The 20,585-nt window shown below is 50.3% G+C and overlaps 1 protein-coding gene across 2 annotated transcripts; it reads right to left on the bottom strand.

Moving 5' to 3' along the window:
- Positions 1–9: 9 nt before the first annotated feature.
- Positions 10–10,717, bottom strand: PPP1R26 (protein phosphatase 1 regulatory subunit 26). 2 transcript variants are annotated; one of them, XM_063174821.1, is made up of 3 exons: positions 10,631–10,717; positions 4,293–8,294; positions 10–517 (listed from the first exon to the last, which is right to left on the bottom strand). In XM_063174821.1, exons 2-3 carry the CDS (start codon positions 8,231–8,233, stop codon positions 514–516), a joined length of 3,945 nt encoding a protein of 1,314 aa, XP_063030891.1. In that variant the 5' UTR covers positions 8,234–8,294; positions 10,631–10,717; the 3' UTR covers positions 10–513. The 2 variants fall into 2 exon arrangements, with proteins under 2 accessions (XP_063030891.1, XP_063030890.1); XM_063174820.1 differs by lacking the exon at positions 10–517 and adding an exon at positions 2,094–2,964.
- Positions 10,718–20,585: the final 9,868 nt, after the last annotated feature.

Here is a 20,585-nt window from a genome sequence, read left to right as displayed (position 1 = left end):
ATTTTTTTAAAAGTTGTATTGGAACAATTGTAGGTACAGGCAAAGAAACTGCATCAGTTGGACAGTGAGTGCACTGAAAGAGCACCTGAACATTTTTGGCTTAAAAATTAGTTTTTAAGAGAAACTACTCTGCCTGTTTATGGATGAGAAACAGTCCCATCTTACAGGTGTAACAAAACATTAAAAATGAGCATAATATTATTCAAACTGTTTGCCAAAAATATAAATAATGAGTGGAACATTATGTCCAAACTACTGCAATTGATACTCTTCACATGTCAGAACCATTCCCTGTTTGTGACATGTGGTAAGAGCTGGGTAGATCCTCCAGCTGCAAACACACCAAAAATAATAAATTGGAACAGGTAATTAAACTGAGCAGAAATGGGCCTGAAAAGTTAACATTTCAAAGATTTAACATCTGAAAATAAATAAGCAACCCTCATCCATTTGCTGTGATCCTTGTATCAGACTCTAGACAATACCTGGAGCTTCTTTAGAACTTCCCTTTCTTCACCTGAAATGAGAAAATAACAAAGTGCTGCATCAATAGAAATAGTTGTGACAATGTTACATGTATTTTTATCCACTGATTTTTCTGCAGGTGGCATAATTTAGGGATAAGGCTGCCTCATAAAAATATTAACAGAGTGGATTCTGTCACATATTTTCCCACTCCATCTGAAAACACCCACCTCTTCTTTCTTGCCTCAATTTTGATTTAATTTTATTCTTGAAACCAGATCCTTTGAAGAGTGGCGTGCAGTGTATCTAAGTGTTCAGAGGTTAGACCAAATGCACTTTTAAAAAAAGAAATACCTGTACAAATTCAAAATACCCTCCAAAAAAATGACTCATTTTACCACACAGGGACTACCTCAGACAATCTCTTTCTACTCTGTCTTTTGAAAGGAAGATTTTCACATTTGCAGATGAAATTAAGTGAGGCTGAACTATCACCAACTGAAGGGATGAAAAATTGAAAAGCTACATTAATAAAAGAAATGGAGGCAGGGATGTTCTTGCCTTGTATAAAGAGCAGCTACATGTCAAAACACGTGTTCCTAAAACAGCAGCAAAGAACTGGCAATAAAAAAATTAAGGGAGTCCTTGCTGTCCCTTGAGGATCCTTGAAGATTGTTCCCAAAGCACCCAAAACCAGTCACTGGGGTAAAAAATGAAGCAATAAACCCCTGTTCAGATTTACCTGCCAGCTGTGGTACTGCAGCCAGGATCTGTAACTCACCTGAGCCATAATCAAAAACACCAAGTGGTTTAAGCATTAATATCTAAATTAACAAGTTTTGGGCTCTGACTGGAAAGAAAAATGACCATTGTGCATTTTTTAAAAATATGAGCCAGCACTCATTAAAAAAAAGGTAACTTAATAAGCTTTAGAAGAGCTGGGTTTATGGCTCCCTGTATCTACTGCAGTAATTATAATTAATTGGTGTCTCAGGAGGGTGGGAGAAATGGGAAAAAGAGTTTCTGGACACTCCCCAGAGCTGGCACTGGAGGAGCAGGGCTGTGCAGGCTGTGCCCACTCTGTGCCCTCCCTGGGGCTCTCATGGGCACCATGAACAGGAAATAAAATTGCTTTTGGAACTGCTGGTATGAAGATTCAGCCTTGAGAGACTCGTGCTGCAGCCTTGGTACCACGTGTGGGATTTATTGCCACTCAAGAGAATCTTTTTTATTGCTCAGCCTTTAGTGATGTGTAAGAGGGATTTCCTATTGCTGCAAACTACCAGACTTCTCTTTTCTGCACAAGTGATGAGAACTGGGCCAGGATGAGGACACTGCCACTGCAGCCTGGCTGTTCAATTCCAGAGATGCTCCTTGACACACACCCAATTACACAAGCAAAGATTCCACTTCTTGATCAAACACCAGGAAAAAAATCTCTTGGGGTTCTGCTACCACAAGCACCATTCTCACCTCCCAAAAGCCAACCCTTTGTACTTTATAAATTCTCCTCCTTCAGTTTTGTCACAAAGAATTCATGACATCCTCAGTGAGGAGGGAAGAAGAGGGAACATAGAAATTATTACTCACTCAAGATGATGACACAAACCATAGGAACACTCCAGATGCACGGTCCATGGGCAGAACCCCATTTATTAAACATTAGAAACTCAGCAATGTACACCAGTTCCTATATACAAATCAAGTTCATCAATTAAAATAAAAAAGTGCTGTTTGAAATCAGGTTTTATTTAAAGCACAAGGTAACTGGAATTGCATTTTAACTGGGAGTGGATCAGGTCACGAGTGGTACTGAGGACACAGACACAGCAACAGGGGCACGAGACACCTTTGAAGTCTTAATGTGGATTTACTGAAAACTTTTGAGAAGAAACATTCAGCTTTTTATACAAACAGTACAGAGTGCTTCCAACATCTCTAGGAAAATTAAGTATACAGTTTAATCCTTTTAAAGCAAGGTACTTGGAAAACTTCTAGTTTAAAATACCAGCCTATTGACCTATTCCAAACAAAAGGCTCAAATCCTGCAACGGAATCAAGGCAGAGCAAAAGATAAACCTGTGGAGAGGGAGTGCAGGCACTGAGCTAAGGAAAAAACACTTTTCCAAGGTATCCTACCACAAAATGGAGATGAATTAACACACTGACCTTTAAACAACCCGGCCAACCAACCCCAGGGCTACAGAAAGGTGGCTGGACAGTCAGAAATGCCAAGTGAGCACTAGGAACATGTTTCAAACGCAGCTGCACAACAGCATGAACACACCAAGATGTTTATTTCTCTACATGCCACAGTCACTACTCTATGCTACACCGTATTTTGCCCACATTCTGCATCACACCAGGGACACCACGGGGCTCTGGATCCAGTCCTGGCTGCTTTTGCTCCGTTTTGCAAGTTTAAGGCCAGCCTGGAGGAAGACTCCTCAAGTGACTGAGAAACAAAGTGATGCCAAGTGGTGGTTTGGCTGAGAAGTTCTGCAGAAGAGCAGACAAAGAGAATATCAGATCAATTCACAGGGACAAGATGTGAGAACAAACTCTTCCAAGGACTTCACAACACAAAAATGAAAATGAAAGAGCCAACAGCTCCAATTTACACCTTTTGAATTTGCAGCGAAACCAGTGTGGGGGCACTTTTTTGTGTGTGTGATGTGAATGTGCTACTTCAATCCCGTTGAAAGTCAGTACAAATAAAAAGATAGTAGTGAAAAATTGCTTTATTCTGGCTGCTGGAAACGGAGGCAGAGAAAGAGCCTGAAGAAAGAACAGTGCTGAAAATATCCGTGGCTGAAAAAATCCGTTTGTGTTGTGACTTCCTACAGCAAACCCAGCTTTGCTTTATTGCACCAAAATTGTCAGTGAAAAGTTCACAGAAATGTAACATTTTAAAAACCACTTCTGAAAAAGGAAAGTTAAGGGCACTCAGTTCCAGAAAGTTCATTCAGGAAACCAAAAGCCATCTCTGGGTAACTGCAGGGCATCAAAAGGAGAGAGTAGAGAATAACAGGAATTGTTTGAGCCCTGCAGGCCCGACAGTACAGAAATCCAGGGAAATCCAGGGAAATCATGTTGTCTGAACAGACACACTCCTTCACTTGACTTGGACTGCAATTGTGCTTGGAATCATTGCTAGCAGGAGGTTCTGGGTGTGTAAAAGGACTTTGAGCAGCTGCTGAGATCTCTTTGCACAGGAGGTGCAGACAGAGCCATCCACTTGATTTACCTGAATTTGCATTTGTGTCTTCCAGGCTGGATCTCCACACCCCCGGTTCTGCTCAGGGACCTCATCCCACAGTCCTCAGGGTGGGAAAACTGAGCTCCAGCAAATCCCACCCCACAGGATTGTCCCGAGGCAGCTGGGATGTGGCCAGTGTCACATCTGCATTGCTATCCAAGGCTGTGCTTCCCTAGGATCTCTGAACAGGCTCCCAAATAAATTCTGTGCGCAAACAGGTTTCCCTTTGAGAGACAATTAGAGGCCTCATAATTTAAAGTGTGATTAGCCAATATCTTATCTACAGTAGCTACAGCATCCTGTAGGAATGCAAGCCCTAAAAATCATTATAAAAAAATATTTCCTCAGAGCACTTTAAATAATTTACAAAATTCTACAAAAGCTACGAATGCCTATCCGTGATATCCCTGTTAAATAGAATTATTTTCACATTAGTGTGTTTATGATATACAGGTATCAGCATCTCCCACTGCCTCTCCTTTCCTCTCTCAAGCTTTATCAAGGTAATTACAATCACAGTTATTTTATAAAAAGACTGCTAGTGTAAAAAAAAAAAAAAAGTACTTACATATTTGAAACCTTTTTTGCCAAGAGGGAACCTGGGCAATCCCCTGCAGGTAGGTCAGTAAATTTTGCACAGGTTTTGGTTAAAAATTCCTGTCCTTGGTGTACTTCACTAGCAGCTTCCCTGTTCTGCAGGATAGGTATTTTTCCTTCCATTTTGGAGCTGGATACCTGAATTTCTCCCTGCCTGTCAGCTTTTTCTTCCTTAATGCACATCTGCACACTGTTATCTGCACGTGCTCCTCCACTATCATGCACTGCTGCTGCTGTCACGTGGAATTCATGCCTTGGGCAAGCTAAACTTGGATCTGGCCTCTTGTCCAGCTGGTTATTCCCTCCCTTACTGTCCACCCGAGCACTGTGCTGAGCTGGCTCTCTGCTGGCTTTATCTGCTTTTCCCACACTGCACTCAGGGTGTGGGGGATCTGCAGTGGGGTCAGCCCAGCTGCCTTGGTGGATATCTCCTTCCTTGATCCACATCTGGGTGTTCTCAGCTCTGGAGGCTCCTCTGCCAACCTTATCAGCTTTTCCTGCGGCCACACTCCATTCCTGTGAGGGAAGGCTGCACTGGGACTGATCCCCTGGAGCATCAGCCTTCCTGCAACCCTCAGCTGCCTCCTGGACACACCCAGCTCCTGCACAGCTTTCTGCTACATGGGGACTCGCCCCTCCCACAATGAGTTTCTGAGAAGAACTGGGTTCTTTTATTGCTGGTGTAATTTCCCCTTTTGGCAAGGGGTTAAGTACATCTGTGTCCTGGGAAGCTGTCTCCATTCCCAGGGCACTGCTCTGGCTGAGCAAACACTCTGCTTTCTGCTTTTTGTTCAAAAGCATCGATTTCTTCCTGTCCCGGGCATATTTCAGACCTGCAATAAATTTACTTGAGATTTTTAGTTGGAAGGTATTCTTCCTCTTAGATCTGGGCTTTGCATTCATGACTTTTCTCACTTTACACCCTTCATTTCTGCTGGGTTTTGGGGGCTCTGTGTTATGGACATTCCTTTTACCTGTTGCACTCCCAGGTAACTCCTCAGCAGCACCACCTCTGACCCCCCCCAGTCCTTGCTTAGCTTTTGACTGACCAGTAGTAGGAACATTCTCTGCAGAGGAAGCACATTTTCCACTGCCAGCTAACATTGCACTTTTCCCTTCTGTTCTCTGAGAGTTCTTCACCTCCTCAGTTTGCTGAGCTGCCTCAGTCTTTCTACTCTGACCCAGCACCAGGTCAATCTCGTTTTCCACCGGCTGCTGCTTTGCTTTTCCTTTATTACCAGTTTGTTTGGTCGCTCTAAGTAGGTCCAGACTTGCATCACCTTTTTGCATCTCTGAATTGCTTGCAGAGTCTCTAGCCTTTTCTGCCAAAAACCTCCTGATTTCCTGCTCAATGCTGTCATCACTGTCCACTGAGCTGCTGTCACTGGCATCTGACACAGCTGGGAAAGCACATTTCCTATTTTTAGCCCCCCGCTGGTTTGAAACTGGTTTAGGTTTATTGCCTTTTTTAAGCTGTAAGTTAGATTCCAAGTTTTTCATGGTTTCTGGCTTGTCATTGGGAAGTTTGATGTTGTCTGGAGGGTTCCTGACTGCATTCTCCCTCACAGCTTTCCTAGGTTTTGAGAGGCAGCTTTTTAGCAGTGAGGGATTTTTACATTTCCACTCGTTTTGTTGGAGGCCACTGAACTCATCCAGCAGCTGAGTTTCTGTCTCACTGAATCTGACTTTCTTCTTGCACTGAGCTTTCTGGTCCTTGGATTTCTTCTTTAACTTCCTTTTAGACTGTAACAGGTCCTTGATGGCACTATCCAGGTCCTCATCACTGTCCAGAGAGCTGCTCTCATCACCCGACCCCTCCCTCTCTGGGGTTTGGATGGGGTTTTTGACAGGTTTTTTTGTGCTACTCTGAACCTGCAGAAAAGGGTTTACAGAGTCCAAGGGCACACATCTGCTGCCATCAGAACCAGACAATTTGGGAGACGTCAGCTGCTGCTGCCTCGGGTCTTTATTGCTCTGAGCATCCCGGAGTTCTGTGGGGCTGCTCAGGGCTGGCTCCTCCTGGAGCACTGGGAATTTGGAATGGTGACCTGGCTGGACAAGTCCTGTCTCCAGCTGCTCAGGTACTTTTGACCCCCCTTGTTTTGCTGTTCTGCCTTCCCTTTTAAGTCTCCTTTTCCGACTCAGGGATAATTTCAGTGTTTTGGGCAGAGCAGGCTCAAGGCTCCCGGTGAGGCTGTTTGGATCAGAAGGCAAAGGCATCTGCATGGAGCGTGACAGGCTGGGAGGTTTTGTTCCAAGGTTCTCTGACTGTGCTTTCAGAGCCAAAAAAGCCCTGATTTCTTGCTCTATGCTGTCATCACTGTCCACAAGGCTGCTGTCACTTTCACAACGGGAGGAGGAGAGAAGCTGGGGAGAAAAGAAGGAATCTGCAGTGAGGGATTTGTTGTCACTTCCCATTTGGGATGGCATGATTGTTTTGGAAATATCCAGGATAGCTTCAGCACACATGAGTTCTGCAGATGTGTCTGCTCTGCAAGAGGCCTGCAATGTGAGCTCGCAAGCAGTAATCTTGTTTTCTGGAAGTGCAAAATGTCTGGCTTTTTTCAGTGGTTTAAACAGCTTATTAAAGTCATTGCTGGTGCTTTCTAATCCTGTTGACTTGGAATTAACTTCTTTTCTCTTGTTGCTTGTAGGGTTTTTATGGATTTCTGGTGAGGCACTTTTTGTGGAGCTAATTGTCAGGCTGGCAGAAATGTCTGCCATACCCTTTGGATCAAATGGTTCCCTCTGCAAAGGGACACAGTTTGCTGCATGACCTGCCTCTTTCCTGATTTTCTCCAGCTGGTAAAGCTGGATGGCTTCTTCAATGCCATCATCACTGCTCGAGTCAGATATGTGCATGCTCTCCTGGATGAGTGCTTCCCTTGGCTCCCAGTAATGAGCTGCACTTCCCTCATCCTCCTCCACGAGCCAGGGCTGGCTGGCAGTGCCCATTTCTAGATAAGCTTGGTTCACCTGGCTGAAATCACTGGGCTCTGCTTGGATTTTGGACTGCAAACACTTGGACTGGGCACTGGATTTCTGCAGCTTGGGATGGTGTCTCAGGAGCAGTGCATTACAACCTTGCTTTATAGCACCACAGTTTGCTCTGTTTGTTGCTTCTTTGTTGCATTTCAGGACAGATCTCACACGGGAATCTTTTTTATCCTCCTCGGTAACACATTTACTAATTTCTTGCTGCTTCTTCTCATTCAAGAACTGCACTATTTCAGCTTGTATGCTCTGTTCAAAGGAGTCATCGCTGCTGATGCTCTGAGGGGAAGCAGGCTGGATTCTTTTCCCAATTCCCAGGTGGTCAGACAGGTACTCTTCAGAGAGCATCTCGGCATTAAATTTCACAGGGAGGAGGTTACTAGCCACTTTGTTCTGGGAGAACTCCCTCTTAAACCTTTTGTCTCTGCCCACATTCCCAGAACGCTCTGCATTCCTTGGCAACGACTGGGCACTTTTGCTTTTTGTTTTCAGGTACTCCTGGATGGCTTCCTCTATCCCTCGGTCCACAGAATCGTCGCTGTCAGAATCGAGCAGCAGAGTCTCAAACTCTACATTCCCTTCCACTTCGCTGCCATCAGAATCCTCGGGGCGCCCACACTGGGTGTACTGAGGATGCTTCTGCAGCAGCGTGGTGCTGGATGTGACTCTGGCACTGCTGCCTTTTTCTCCCTTCTGTTTCTTCTGCACAACACAGCCACACTCATTGTTCATACCCAGGGCAGGCTCTTGGCTTTGCAGGTTGTTTATGATCATCTGAACTTTGGCGCTCACGGAGGTTCTGGTGACGTTGCTGTCGGACTCAGGGAAGCACACGGGGTATCTACAATTCCTTGCTGGCCCAAAGGACTCCCATTTTGTCTGAAGAGCTACCAGAGGAGGAGCATCCATAAGGAACATTCTAGCAGACCACAGCAAAGTCCACCGAGGAACAGATTTTCAGACCGGTCTCTCCTCCATCCTAAAACAAATTAAAAAAGGAAATTATTTATTAAACCTGTGCCTTCCAGAAATTCCATGTAATAATCCTGGTAACATAAACTGTAAATTATTAACACTCAGAACTACTGTGCCAGATAATCACAGGAATTACTCCTCAACATCACTTGAACACGTAAATCAGTCACTACTGCCATAAGGCAGAGCTCATCATTTGTGGTTTGAAGTATTTTCTGGCAAAATCATAACCAAATTCAGGTAATTCACTTCTGAAACTCTTCCTGTGCTTCCAAATAATGGGCTCCCAAATAATGATACACCACCATATTCAGTGCACTGGTGTGTGCAATCCCCTTTGCACTGAATACTTCTGCAGAAAACTTTGTGGCAGGAGAGGAAAACCAATTTTGAGGAATTCTTTCATAGTGGGAGTGGAGAACTCAGCAAAATACTCTGCTCGTTGTTTCCTTTGGCATAACCGCCCTTTTTCAGGATCATGCAGCTCAGCTTTCCAGTTTTCATAGGAAAGCAGCACTGGCTGTGTCCACATGGTGCAGGATGGGTGGATGTGGAGAAACCTGGACCATCATCCAGGATGGTGGGACACAAACCAACTCCTCCTCAGAGAGCAGAGGATCACACAATATTCCAAAACAGCTTTTACTGGATCTGACTTAGCATTAAACACACACAGCTGGGGGACTTGGGGCAGCTGAGAGAGAAGGAAAGGGAACTTATTTCTTCCTGAAACACACTCTACAGCAATAACCCCGAGACATCAGTCATCCGGCCTCACTGCAGGATAAAAGCTCTTGGCAAACACAGATCTTGGGGAGTGCACAAAAGCAGGATGAAGATTAGGAGCTATTCTTTGTGTTCCAGTCGAAAATGCAGACAGAACGAGCTTCGGTTTGTGGAAGAATGGAAAAAGCCACCCACAAAATTCCAGTTAACACCCCACAGAGTTCACCACCTCCACATGGTCCCATGAGGGTTGAAGGCTTCACCTGCAGCATCATTTGGTAGGATTGAGGGTGACAGTAATTCCCAAAAACTACTGCAGTTGGATGGCTCCACACAAACGCAGTGAGTCCCAACTGCAGTGGCACTGGACTCTGCCAACATACAGGGACACAATTTTCCCTCTGAAACCTCCCTGACCTTGCACTTGTCAATTATTCTCTAGTTCTGGTTTCAAATTAATCAGTGGCATTAAATATTTTAAAGGATTAATGACTCTAAACTCTTTAAAACTTGTATTTATTTACTGAGGGTAAGGTAACAGACAACCAAGGAAGACAATTCTTCATCTTTGCTTGGGCAAATATAAATTAAAAACATTTTTCCTTGCAATAAGCAGCTAAGGATCAAAAAGACAGAAATTAGGATACCTCATTACCTTGAAGCAACATAATTAACACACTTTAGCTCCCAGCTTCATTAAAAAATAAAACCCAACGTTTTTCCTATTAACCTATTTCCACAGTTTTCAGGGAAGGGGCAGGTGCCTTCACTACCCCACACTTGAACTGGGGGTCCTGCATGAATTACACAAGATTGGGGTGAATTTTTGTGTCCCAGCACCCACCCAGGGCACCCAAGGAGACCGTGAGGGGACACCTGGGTGCTGCCTGAGGGGGGACATGAGGGGACACCCACCCAGGGGATATTCACAGAGGGTGTGAGGGGACACCCACTGAGGGTGTGAGGGGACATGAGGGGACACCCACCCAGACAGGATCTGAGGGGAAATGAGGGGACACACACATAGAAGGAGGGGGGTACCCTGTGTAACTCTGAGAGAAAATGAAGGGACACCCACAGCGGCTGCATGGGGGGACACTAATTCAGCGGGTGTGTGAGGGGACACCAACCCGGGGGGCACCCAGAGAGGCTCACTGAGGGGACATGGAGCGATATAAACCCGGGGGGCACCCATAGTGGCTCCGTGAGGGGACATGAAGCGACACCAGCCCGGGGGCACCCACAGTGCCTCCACGAGAGGACGTGAAGCGACATTAAACCCAGGGGGGCACCCACAGTGGCTCCATGAGGGGACATGAAGCGACACCAACCCGGGGGGCACCCACAGAGGCTCCATGAAGGGACACGGGGGTACCCCCAGCTCGGAGAGCACCCCGGACGGGCTCTGACGGGCCCCCCACCCTCGGGGGCCGCTCGCAGCCGCCGCCCGCGGGACCCCCGCGGGGCGCCGCGCCCACTGCCCGCGGCCGGCCGGGCCCTGCCCGCGCCGCCATGGCTCCCCCTTCCCGCCTTCCGCCGCCCCGGACCCGGGCCCGGGCCTCTCTCGGCCGCCGGCGCGGCGGGGCCCGGCCGCGCCCCCCGCCCGCCGCTCACCTGCCGAGAGGAGGCCGACAGGGGCGACGGGGGTCGGCGGCGGCCGGGCCGGGCTGTCGGCTCCGCCGGGCTCCGCTCCGCCGCTGCCCGCCGCGCTGGTGCAGGGGCGGGCGGCGCTTCCTTCCCTGCCCCCGGGGAGCGGGAGGCATGCGCCGCAGGGCTCCGGCGGGGAGGCGGGGAGGGACTGCACCGGGCCGGGGCACAAAGGCGGCGGCGGCCGCTGGCCCCGAGAGCCGGCGCGGAGCGGAGGGAGGGAGGCAGGGCGAAGGGAGCCCGGTAACGATCGTAACGGAAGGGCCGCCGGGGGAAGGGGCACCGCGGCTTCCTGCAGCAGCCCCGCGGCCAGGGCCGGGCTCCAGACCGCGGTCCCGGCGCGGACCGGCAAAACAGCGGCGGAAAGAACGAGATTGTGCTCGGGTCTCGTCTCAGAGCTATGCGCAGAGCAGGGGATGATCCATCCGCTGCCTTCGGGGTGCCAGAGTGGGGGAAACTCAAAATATGGGCAGGATGCAACACTTGGCTGTCCCAGGTGCAAAGTTTGGGGTGCAGAATGAGAAGTGAGGTGCAGAGAGCCAAGGCCTCTGAAGCGGTCAGTGCTGGGGCTCCTGGAGCGGTTGGGTTGTTGGAGGTTTCACACAGCGAAACAGCAAAGTTTTAGCGCTCGAATTCATCCCTGTTTTGTTGGCAAGCGGGTTTTTCCCGGGGATACAGTGCCAACCCTGTGCTATCATCCCTGTCCTTCCAGAGCAGTGAGATGCTTCCTTTCGGGACACCCGCTTCAACCTGCTCATTCCTAAAACACACAGAGTGAGTCACAGCTCTCAGTCTAAAAATCTGCACAAGCATTTCCATTCCTCATCTCTGGCAAACGAAACCCTGGTGCCTCAACCCAAAGTGATGCCTGTTTTCACTTTGTCAGTGTGTTTTGTTTCCCCGTGGGGCGGGAACACCTGTGATGCTGCAGTGGAAATCAGCATCTTTTGGCTGGGTGTCATCAAAAGCTCAGGATGGGTGATGGAAAGTGGGGAACAGTGGCTAAGGAGGGTCCCAGGCTGGAAATGGGGTGGCTGAGAGTGGGGAACAACAGGTAAGGGGGGGGTCTCAAGCTGGAAATGGGGTGACTGAGAATGTTGCACTCTTTTTGTGCTCACTCTATGGCAAGATATGGTGAGGAACAGATTTCCACCACTTTTATCCCAGAGATTCCTGTTTTGGGGAGCACATGTATTTCTGTGCCCTTTCCTCAACTCCAGCTTCACATTTTAATTTTTTTTCCTCACCCAAAGAAATCCTCTACTACCAAACCAGGTCTGACCCTGGGAATGTGGGGCAGGACCATGTTTCAAACCATCAGACACAGTTACAAACTCGTATTAATTTATCTCTTGCTCTTACAACAGATAAAACAGAGCCGATAAGACATTTGCCTGTGTGTTCTTGTCCCTGGGATATGTAACATGCTTTTATGTTCTGATCTGGCTCGCTTGAACGAGACTGCTGAAAACAGCACAGCCAGCATCTGTGTGCAGGAGGAAACAATGGACTTGCTTTTCCTTCACTGCAGAATTGCAGCCTGGAGGTGAGGAAACTTTGCTTCGCTCACCATATTCCTCCCTAATGCCGCGGCAGAGGGAAGAAAGGGCTCTTGTATTCATGTATCCTCCCGGGCCAAGTCAATTTACATGTGAATGCACTTTTAAAATAAAATTAAAGTCAAAGCTGCGGCCAGAAGCCTGATAAATGTTTTTGTGCACATGCAGTTGCTTGGGAGGGGGGAGGCTGCTGCTGCTGGAGAGCTCTGCTGTCCCCAGCCGAGGTGGCATTTGTGGCTCTGTGTGCCACTTTGACTTGAAAGAAGAGCAGAGGTGCCATTAGGGGTGATTTGCCTTCCTGATCCCTGATCTTGGCAGAAATGAGGGCAGTGGACGGATGACAAAGTCAGGAGCACTAATTGGACCCCTCGTTAGAATGGCTGGAATGGCAGGGGAACGTTCACATTTCCAAAATGAAACATCTGCCCTGACCTCCGGATGTGCTGCTCCTGTTTGCAGGGGTAGGTGCTCATTACAGGTGCCTCTGGATACCTCAGAGCCTGGAATCAGAGCTCAGGCAATGGCTTGTGTTATTTTTTTCCCCAGCAAGAGAAAGGACAAGATTAAAACCACATTAGCAGGAGTAAAAGGACTCACTGGGCAGATTTTGTTGTTGGGTAACCTGTGGCTTCAGGGCCAATTAATATTCCTACATGGAGCTATGTTAAAACACCAGCCACGTCTGCTGTGCTGCTGTTTTTTGGGAATATGGGTCACAAGTGATGCTGGCTGAGGGCACATCCATGTCTGGGACAGGAGGGAAATTGATAACTTCAGATTCCACAAAACCTTTCCCCTCTTGGGGACAGTTTTACATTCCTCAAGCACCTCTTTGGGTTTTGGGGCAAAACTGATTTATAACAGCACAATCCTGCTGTGAACATTGAGTTTTTTTGGGGGAAAAGCAGCAGAGAAAGGAGGTGGATGGAACCTAATCTGATTTTCCCTCACCCTCAGTGTTTAAGGTCCATTTCTCACATGGTTGCACTGAACTTCAGGACACTCAGTGCTGGCCCTGCTCCAACATCTCCCTGCCCTGTTCAGCTCCTTCAGTCTGATCTCAGATGATTTATTAGATAGAGAACAACTGGATCATGTAGTAACATGGCAAATTGAAGACTTTAGTTGTTATTTAATAAATGCCAAGGAGACTCATGAGGCCTTGAAGTTATAATAGAAAGATCTAATTTAGGAAAGAAAAAAAAAAAAAAAAAAAAGGGAAGAGAGATGCCTGTGAAAGCTGCCAGGAAGCAGTGCTGGGTATCGAACATTTCTATTTACCCTCTGAATGGAACAGAGATAGTCTGAGCTGCCTTTCAGCAGGGCTGGATGCTGCCCAGGGAAGCAGCACCTGAGGCAGGAGGAGGTTCAAGGGCAGTTTTTGGTGGAGCCCAGTGCTGGAAGCTGTGCTTTGTCTTGCCTTGGAACACATCGTTGCTGTAAATCACCTTTGGTTGACAGAATTTTTTAAGGAAAGAAATCAACCAACTCCATGAAGGAAATTAAAGTGTAATTATAGCACAGAGGCAGGTTACAGAATGCATTTAACATTTTTGAGTCAAACTTGGTATGCTTCCCTTTCATCACTGACCATTACACCAAGTGCAGCTGAAGGTCTCTGTGGGGCACAGCTCATTGCTTTGGGAGATGTCCCTTGGGAGACACGGAGAGATGTCCCTTTTCCTTGTTGATTCCGAGTGTATCTGGCATAAGAACACAAAGTGGAAAACACAATTTAGTGCCAGGAGTTTTAACTGTAACCCTGACCTTTTCTTGCTACCATGTGGCAGAGACCTCTAAAATATCAAAGGAAATTACATCCCCTCTCTCGTATTCTGTACCTGGAACCTTTTAATGGGTTTTGTATGACTCACTCCTATCTAGGTTAAATGATAAATATTTCATGTTTACAATCCTGGACACGGGCCGTGTGGGCTTTTAAGAGTTTTCTTTACACAAATGCCTCCTTTCTGTCCATCTCCGCGGGCTTTGCTGTGGGCAATGCTGTCAGTATTCCCTCAAGGACGCTTCCAGCTGCCTCCTGTGCTTGTCACAGTTCTGCTTGTGCCCATTAGGTGTCAGACTCTTATCGACTCTGTCTCCAGTTCCCGGGATTTCGAGGAGAACAGATAATATGAGAAGCCAGAGCTGGTGTGGCTTTTCTGGGATGCTCTCTTACCTGTGGGTCCTACCCAAAAAGGGCAAACTGGGTGCTGTGGTGCTCACTGGGACACCAAACGGGGACTCTGTGCTGGTTTTGTCCCAGGTTTTAGCAGCTGGGATCCCTCCAGAGCCACTGCTCATCGCTGGGCTACAGAATGAGCATCCACAGGCAGCAGCTCCTGCCCCAAACCCACCGGGTTTTGCAGCACGTTTGTGTTTTAGGCCACCTCTCACTGCATTCCCGAGGTCAGCTCTTCCTGTTGCAGCAGCTCCTCACGCTGCTCTGGTCTCTGTGGGGTCACTGAGGTGTTGTCAGAGCAGGACCAACCTCTGCCCACCTTGCCCATCTTCCTTTTGGGACGAGCACTTGGAACTGAGTGCTGATGCTGGCACCAAGCCCTTGGATATTTCCTGCACCTCAGGGCTTGGGAGCACGCCTGAACACGTGGGGATTCATTCAGGGACAGAAAGCCAGGCTTTTTAAAAAACTTTTTAATGAACTCTGTGCAGTTTCCCACAGCAGCACTTTGATTCCAGCCACGAGGCAGGATATAAACACGGGCATTTGGTGCCCTGAGCCGAGGTGGCTGGTGATGAAAAGGGGTCTGTGAGCCTTAAAATGGTTTATTTAAAGGGCAGGATCAAAGATGTACCTTGGAATAGATACCTGCCCTGCTACATGAAGAAAAGCCAGAGATGCTGCTCTCACTTTATATTTCAAAAGAAAACTGCTTTGACTTTGTGCTGCAGTTGCTGAGAGCTTTAATGGGGCAGGGGGAGGGAAAGAAAACACAACATGCTCCAGCTGCCCTCATTACTGCATCTCTGACTGTCTGCTGAGGAATCCCAGCACAGCCATGGACTTGTCCACCGGCAATTACCAGGTCCTGCATTTACAGAGTGCTTTTCCTGACCTGCTGCTCGCCCAGGAGCATCCCTGCAGCCCCCTCTGAGGCAAAGGCTGCTGGATTCCTTCTGTGGAGCAACTCCTGATTCCCAGCAGGGCCACCCTGAGCACCGGCCCAGCCCCCATTAGCTCTAAACTGCCTTTTTTAAAGAGGCATCTTCAGCTTTTCAGATCACCTTCAAGGAGTGCTCTATTTTTAGCATCCCTGGACTCTCTTGGCTGCAAACAAGTGAAACCTCTCTGCGGTGAATTCACAACAGGGCGGCTGGCAGGGGTTCAGGCTCTCTGTCTGGAGTGCAGCACGATGGAAATGAGCTGTCCCCGAGGTGCCTGAGGAGCAGGCTGAGCCCAGGGAGCCACCACAGGGTGCTGCCTGCCCAGTCCCACCAGGGCCAGGGCGCACAGCCTCATCCAGAGGTGCCTCTGCAGTTGCCAAGTGCTCTTTGCGCAAGCGGCTTTGATCAAGGATTTGCAAACAGCTCCTGTTTGGTTCAGTGCTTAAAACACTTCCTTAAATAAGTTTTGGATCAAGCCAGAGATCACCGCTGTTTCGAATTTTCATCAGGCTGAAAAGCCACGCTGGGCTGGGACTCTGTGCAATGCTTTGGCTTGGGTTCTTCTCAGCAAAGCAGCACAGAGTGAATTGCCTGTGCAGAGCCAAAGCCTCCTGCTGCTCCGCAGGGTGAGGGGAACTCCAGGAGCAGCTCCAGGCTGGTTGGAGCAGGCTGATAGTTATTTGAGGTATTTCTTTTCCCCCAGTCTTCATTCTGCTCTCCCAGTGCCCCAGCACAGAGAGGTGCAGGCAGGAGCACCCCAGCTTCGTGCAAGGTGCAGCTGCTCGCACCCCACGTGTCCTCCTGCTGTTCCTGGGTCTTTTAGGGCCATGACATTTGGCCAGCAATGGGGATTTTGGGCTAAGTGCAGTGTCAGATTCAGCCTCCCATCCTGCGGAGCTGTCAGTGATGGAGAAATGTTGACTGGGCACTGCAAATGCCTTGAGTACAACAGATCCATAACAGCTTTGGAGACAGAGCAGGGCATCAAATCCTGTCCTAGTAAGCATTAAGAAAAATGTGGTGTGCTTTCTCCTGGGTGGGGATTGTGCCGCTGGCATTGATGGTCCTTTTAAAGTGTTTCCTCATCCTCATCTTGAATCCCCTGGCAGCAGTCTGGGCTGCTTGGAGGATGATCCAAACCCTCTCTGATCCTTCCAGCACCCCTCAGGCCACTGAGATGCTGAGAGGACAGTGTGGGGCTAAAAATATTCACTTAAAATGTGGCCCAACAACACACAAACCCTTGTCACTGGCCAGGAAGAATGAGAGAGGAAAAAATCCCATTCCCATCACCTGAGGCGCTTTTCATTTTGCCCGCTCCTGGCTGCATCCCACACTGTGCAGGGTGAGGGCTGGCTCTGACCCTCGGCCAGGCTTCCCTGCTTGGCTGGGGCTCGGGAGAAGGGACGGGAAGGTGCGGGGGCAGCACCTCGGGCTGTGAGTGCCTGCGTGGGACGGGAGAGCCGGAGCAGCTTGAGCCCTACGTGCTGGGAGGAAGGAACCGGCTGCGAGGAGCTGGTGGGAGGAGGAGGAGGAGAAAACCGTGTCAGCAAACGAGGCAGATTGAGAGCTGAGACGTGTTAGTGGTTGTGTTTGGGATGTGATCAACGCTCCCTTGTGACTTGCACAGCCGGCAGGGGCCTGAGCGGCGCGGATAGAAAATGTGGAATCAGTGGGAACGGAGCTCCCACATCCCCGTGTGCTGCAGGGGAGGGTGAGGCTCTCACACGCCTCGCAAATCCAGGCACGGGCTCATCCAGCTGCCACAGGGCAGGGGGTGGGAGAGGTGGTGGGTGGCACGGGGCACTCCCTGCTCCATCCGTGACTGGTGGGTGCTGCCAGCATGGACTGCAGCCTCCTTTCCTTTGGGTACCTGTGGGTATTGCCAGCATCGACAGCAGCCTCCTTTTCCTTTGGGTACCTGTGGGTATTGCCAGCATGGACTGCAGCCTCCTTTTCCTTTGGGTACCTGTGGGTACGGCCCTGAGGGTTTGCTCCTCAAAATCTCTGGAGACATCCCCAGCACAAGGGATCAGGAATCTGCCACTTGTTTGGATGCTGGGCAGGGGCTTGGCCTCAGCACCGTGGGGAAGGGGGAGCTGGAACACAGGATGGGAAAAGGGGGGGTTTTCCTCACCCCCTCGAATCTCTGTTGTGATAATTCATGAGTGTCACTGGCACATCTGTTCAGAGAGAGAGCAATAATACGGGTCCAGCTGAGCGATGAAATTGCTTTCAGGGCTGTTGATTCCCAGCTTGGGGGTGTGTGGTCAGCCTGACTGCAGGCTGGGGATTTTTAATTTATTTTTCCGCCTCTCCTTTGCCCTGTTCCCTGCAGCCAGCAGAGATCAGTAGCATGTAAAGCAGGCAGAGGCAGGATCTGTGAATCCTCTCTCTCCCCGTGTTCCCATTCTCTGGGATAGAGGAGCCATCTGGGCTCACTCATGAGACCCAGAAATCACTCGCACAGCGCCTCCATGAAGGATTTGCAGCTCACTCATGGCCAGGCTGCCCCGGTTACCCTTTTCCCGCAGCCTCTGTGCCTGCTGGGTGTGTGAGCTCTGCTCGGGGCCCGTTTCTCCTCTAGATGGTGCCGCTGCCTTTGGGCACCGCCGTGCGCAGCCAAACCCCGACCCTGCGGCAGAGCTGGGGGTGCAGCCAGCCCTGGGCTCTCCCCCTGGCCCCTTCCCAGCGTCTTGGCAGGAGGGGACAAAGCCGAGGGACACAGCTCGCCACGCGTCACCTGCCCGAGGCTGTGCGCCAGCTACCTGCGGGGAGCAGCGCTGTGCCAGCCGCGGGCACCGTGGCACCGGGGGGATGAGAAATCCGTCTCCTGCTATTCCTGGCCTCTCTGTCCTTGGCACAGCGCGTCCTGGCAGTGCCCGCGGGAGATGCTGGCAGAGCGCGGCGGAAGGCGGAGGAGAGGGGACGGATCCCGGGGGTGCCCCCGTGCCTTGCGGCAATCCGGCTGCTTCCGATCACACCGGGCCGGCCGGAGGAGCCGAAATGCCACGGCTGTCTTCTGTTCGAGCCCCCGCCCGCCTGCCATGCCCTGACTCATCCCCGGGATGGAGCGATGCGGCTGCCAGGGATGGGCTGGGCAGGACAGCGGGCAGGCTCGGGGACACGCAGAACCTTGGGGACACACAGAACCTTGGGGACTCACAGGACCTTGGGGACGCACAGAACCTTGGGGACACACAGAGCCTTGGGGACACACAGGACCTTGGATACACACAGAACCTTGGGGACACACAGAACTCGGGCACACGCAGAACCTCGGGGACACACAGGACCTTGGGGACACACACAGAACCTTGGGGACACACAGAACCTTGGGGACACACACAGAACCTTGGGGACACACAGAGCCTTGGGGACACACAGGACCTTGGGGACACACAGAACCTTGGGGACACGCAGAACCTTGGGGACACACACAGAACCTTGGGGACACACACAGAACCTCGGGTACACACAGAACCTTGGGGACACACAGAACCTTGAGGACACACACAGAACCTTGGGGACACACACAGAACCTAGGGGACACACACAGAACCTTGGGGACACACACAGAACCTTGGGGACACACAGAACTTGGGCACACACAGAACCTTGGGGACGCACAGAACCTTGGGGACACACACAGAACCTTGGGGACACACAGAACTTGGGCACACACAGAACCTTGGGGACACACAGAACCTTGGGGACACACAGAACCTCGGGTACACACACAGAACCTCGGGGACACACAGAGCCTTGGGTACACACAGAACCTCGGGGACACACAGAACCTTGGGGACACACAGAACCTTGGGGACACACAGGACCTTGGATACACACACAGGTTTGGCAGCCCCCTGAGCCAGGCCAGGTTGGATTTGGGATCCTGCAGGCAGGGGAATCCTAGGCAGCTCTGCCTGCAACACTCTCCCCACTTGTTTAGCCTAAACCCAAATAAATACGAGCCTAATGATTTGAGTGAAACAATAGCAGCCATTCCAGCACAAAGAAAGCTTTCCTGCCATTAAGCTTTGCTGGCAAGCTTTAGAGCCTGTATTTTAAATAAATGTTATGGGTGCATTTAAAAACACACCATATGTTCTCCTGCAGATCTTTCTGGGAGCTGCCTTAGCGTGGCTCTCACTGCATCCCCTCCTCCCGGTGCCAGGGTGGGTTTTGCCATGTGCAGAACCTGAGCCCTGTGCCCTGACTCTTCCTCATGAAGAAGGCACACAAGGGACCCTCCACACCCCACAACACGAGTTTCTGGAAGTCTCCATCATGAACACAAGCTCCAAAAGCAACTCTTATTTGTGTTCGGGAGACGATTTATTTGCTGATGACCTGCCCTGCATCGCTGCCACGGTTCCCACCACTCTCCCAGCTGCAGCGCCAGGCTGTTTTTGGGCAAGCAGCCCCAAAGCCGAGGGCAGCAGGCTCTGGGATGGCAGCAGGCTCAGATGGGCAGCAGGCTCTGGGATGGCAGCAGGCTCAGATGGGCAGCAGGCTCTGGGATGGCAGCAGGCTCAGATGGGCAGCAGGCTCCGGGATGGGCAGCAGGCTCTGGGATGGGCAGCAGGCTCAGATGGGCAGCAGGCTCAGATGGGCAGCAGGGTCTGGGATGGCAGCAGGCTCTGGGATGGCAGCAGGCTCCGGGATGGGCAGCAGGCACTGGCATGGGCAGCAGGCTCTGGGATGGCAGCAGGCTCCGGGATGGGCAGCAGGCTCCGGGATGGCAGCAGGCTCCGGGATGCCTCAGTTCCCCCCGGCCGCTGTAGGTGGCACTCCGGCCCCGCCGCCCGCCAGCGCTGCGCGGGTGCTGGCATGGAGTCAGGGGATGAGCTCTAACTTTACAGCAGATTTTCCCTTCTGACAGATTACTGCTTCATTTGTAACAGAAGAACTTCTCATTAAGTACATTTCTGGCAGTTTGTTGAGGGGTGGGGGGGTGAAATGAAAATCCTCGTGTAGCCGAGCGTGCCGGAGCGTGAGCGCGGCTCCGGCTTCGCAGGTTTGGGAGCTGGGGCTGAGTTATTTTTTATTTTCTTTTTTTGCTTTGGCTCCAAAGTCCCTTTTCATAATTATTCACTCCTGAGCACAATTTCTGCAGCTGGGAGACGAGCACATTCCAAAGAGAACCGAGGAGGGCTCGGAGGTGGCAGCTCCCTGTTCCGGCAGCGCTCGGGTTTCCGTGCTAATCCCATAAGGTTTGATTCCAGTTTGATTAA

The sequence above is a fragment of the Melospiza melodia genome, chromosome 22, assembly GCF_035770615.1.
Source record: "Melospiza melodia melodia isolate bMelMel2 chromosome 22, bMelMel2.pri, whole genome shotgun sequence".
Lineage (NCBI taxonomy): Eukaryota > Metazoa > Chordata > Aves > Passeriformes > Passerellidae > Melospiza > Melospiza melodia.
This window is presented reverse-complemented; position numbering and strand designations above follow the sequence as displayed.

Bases quoted from the DNA above. Each gene is read 5' to 3' on its own strand.
- PPP1R26 (XM_063174820.1), bottom strand. From the start codon at position 8,233: ATGTTCCTTATGGATGCTCCTCCTCTGGTAGCTCTTCAGACAAAATGG. The intron at 2,965-4,292 runs GTAAGTACTTTT...GCTCTTCTGCAG, and splicing joins GCAAAAAAGGTTTCAAATAT to AACTTCTCAGCCAAACCACC.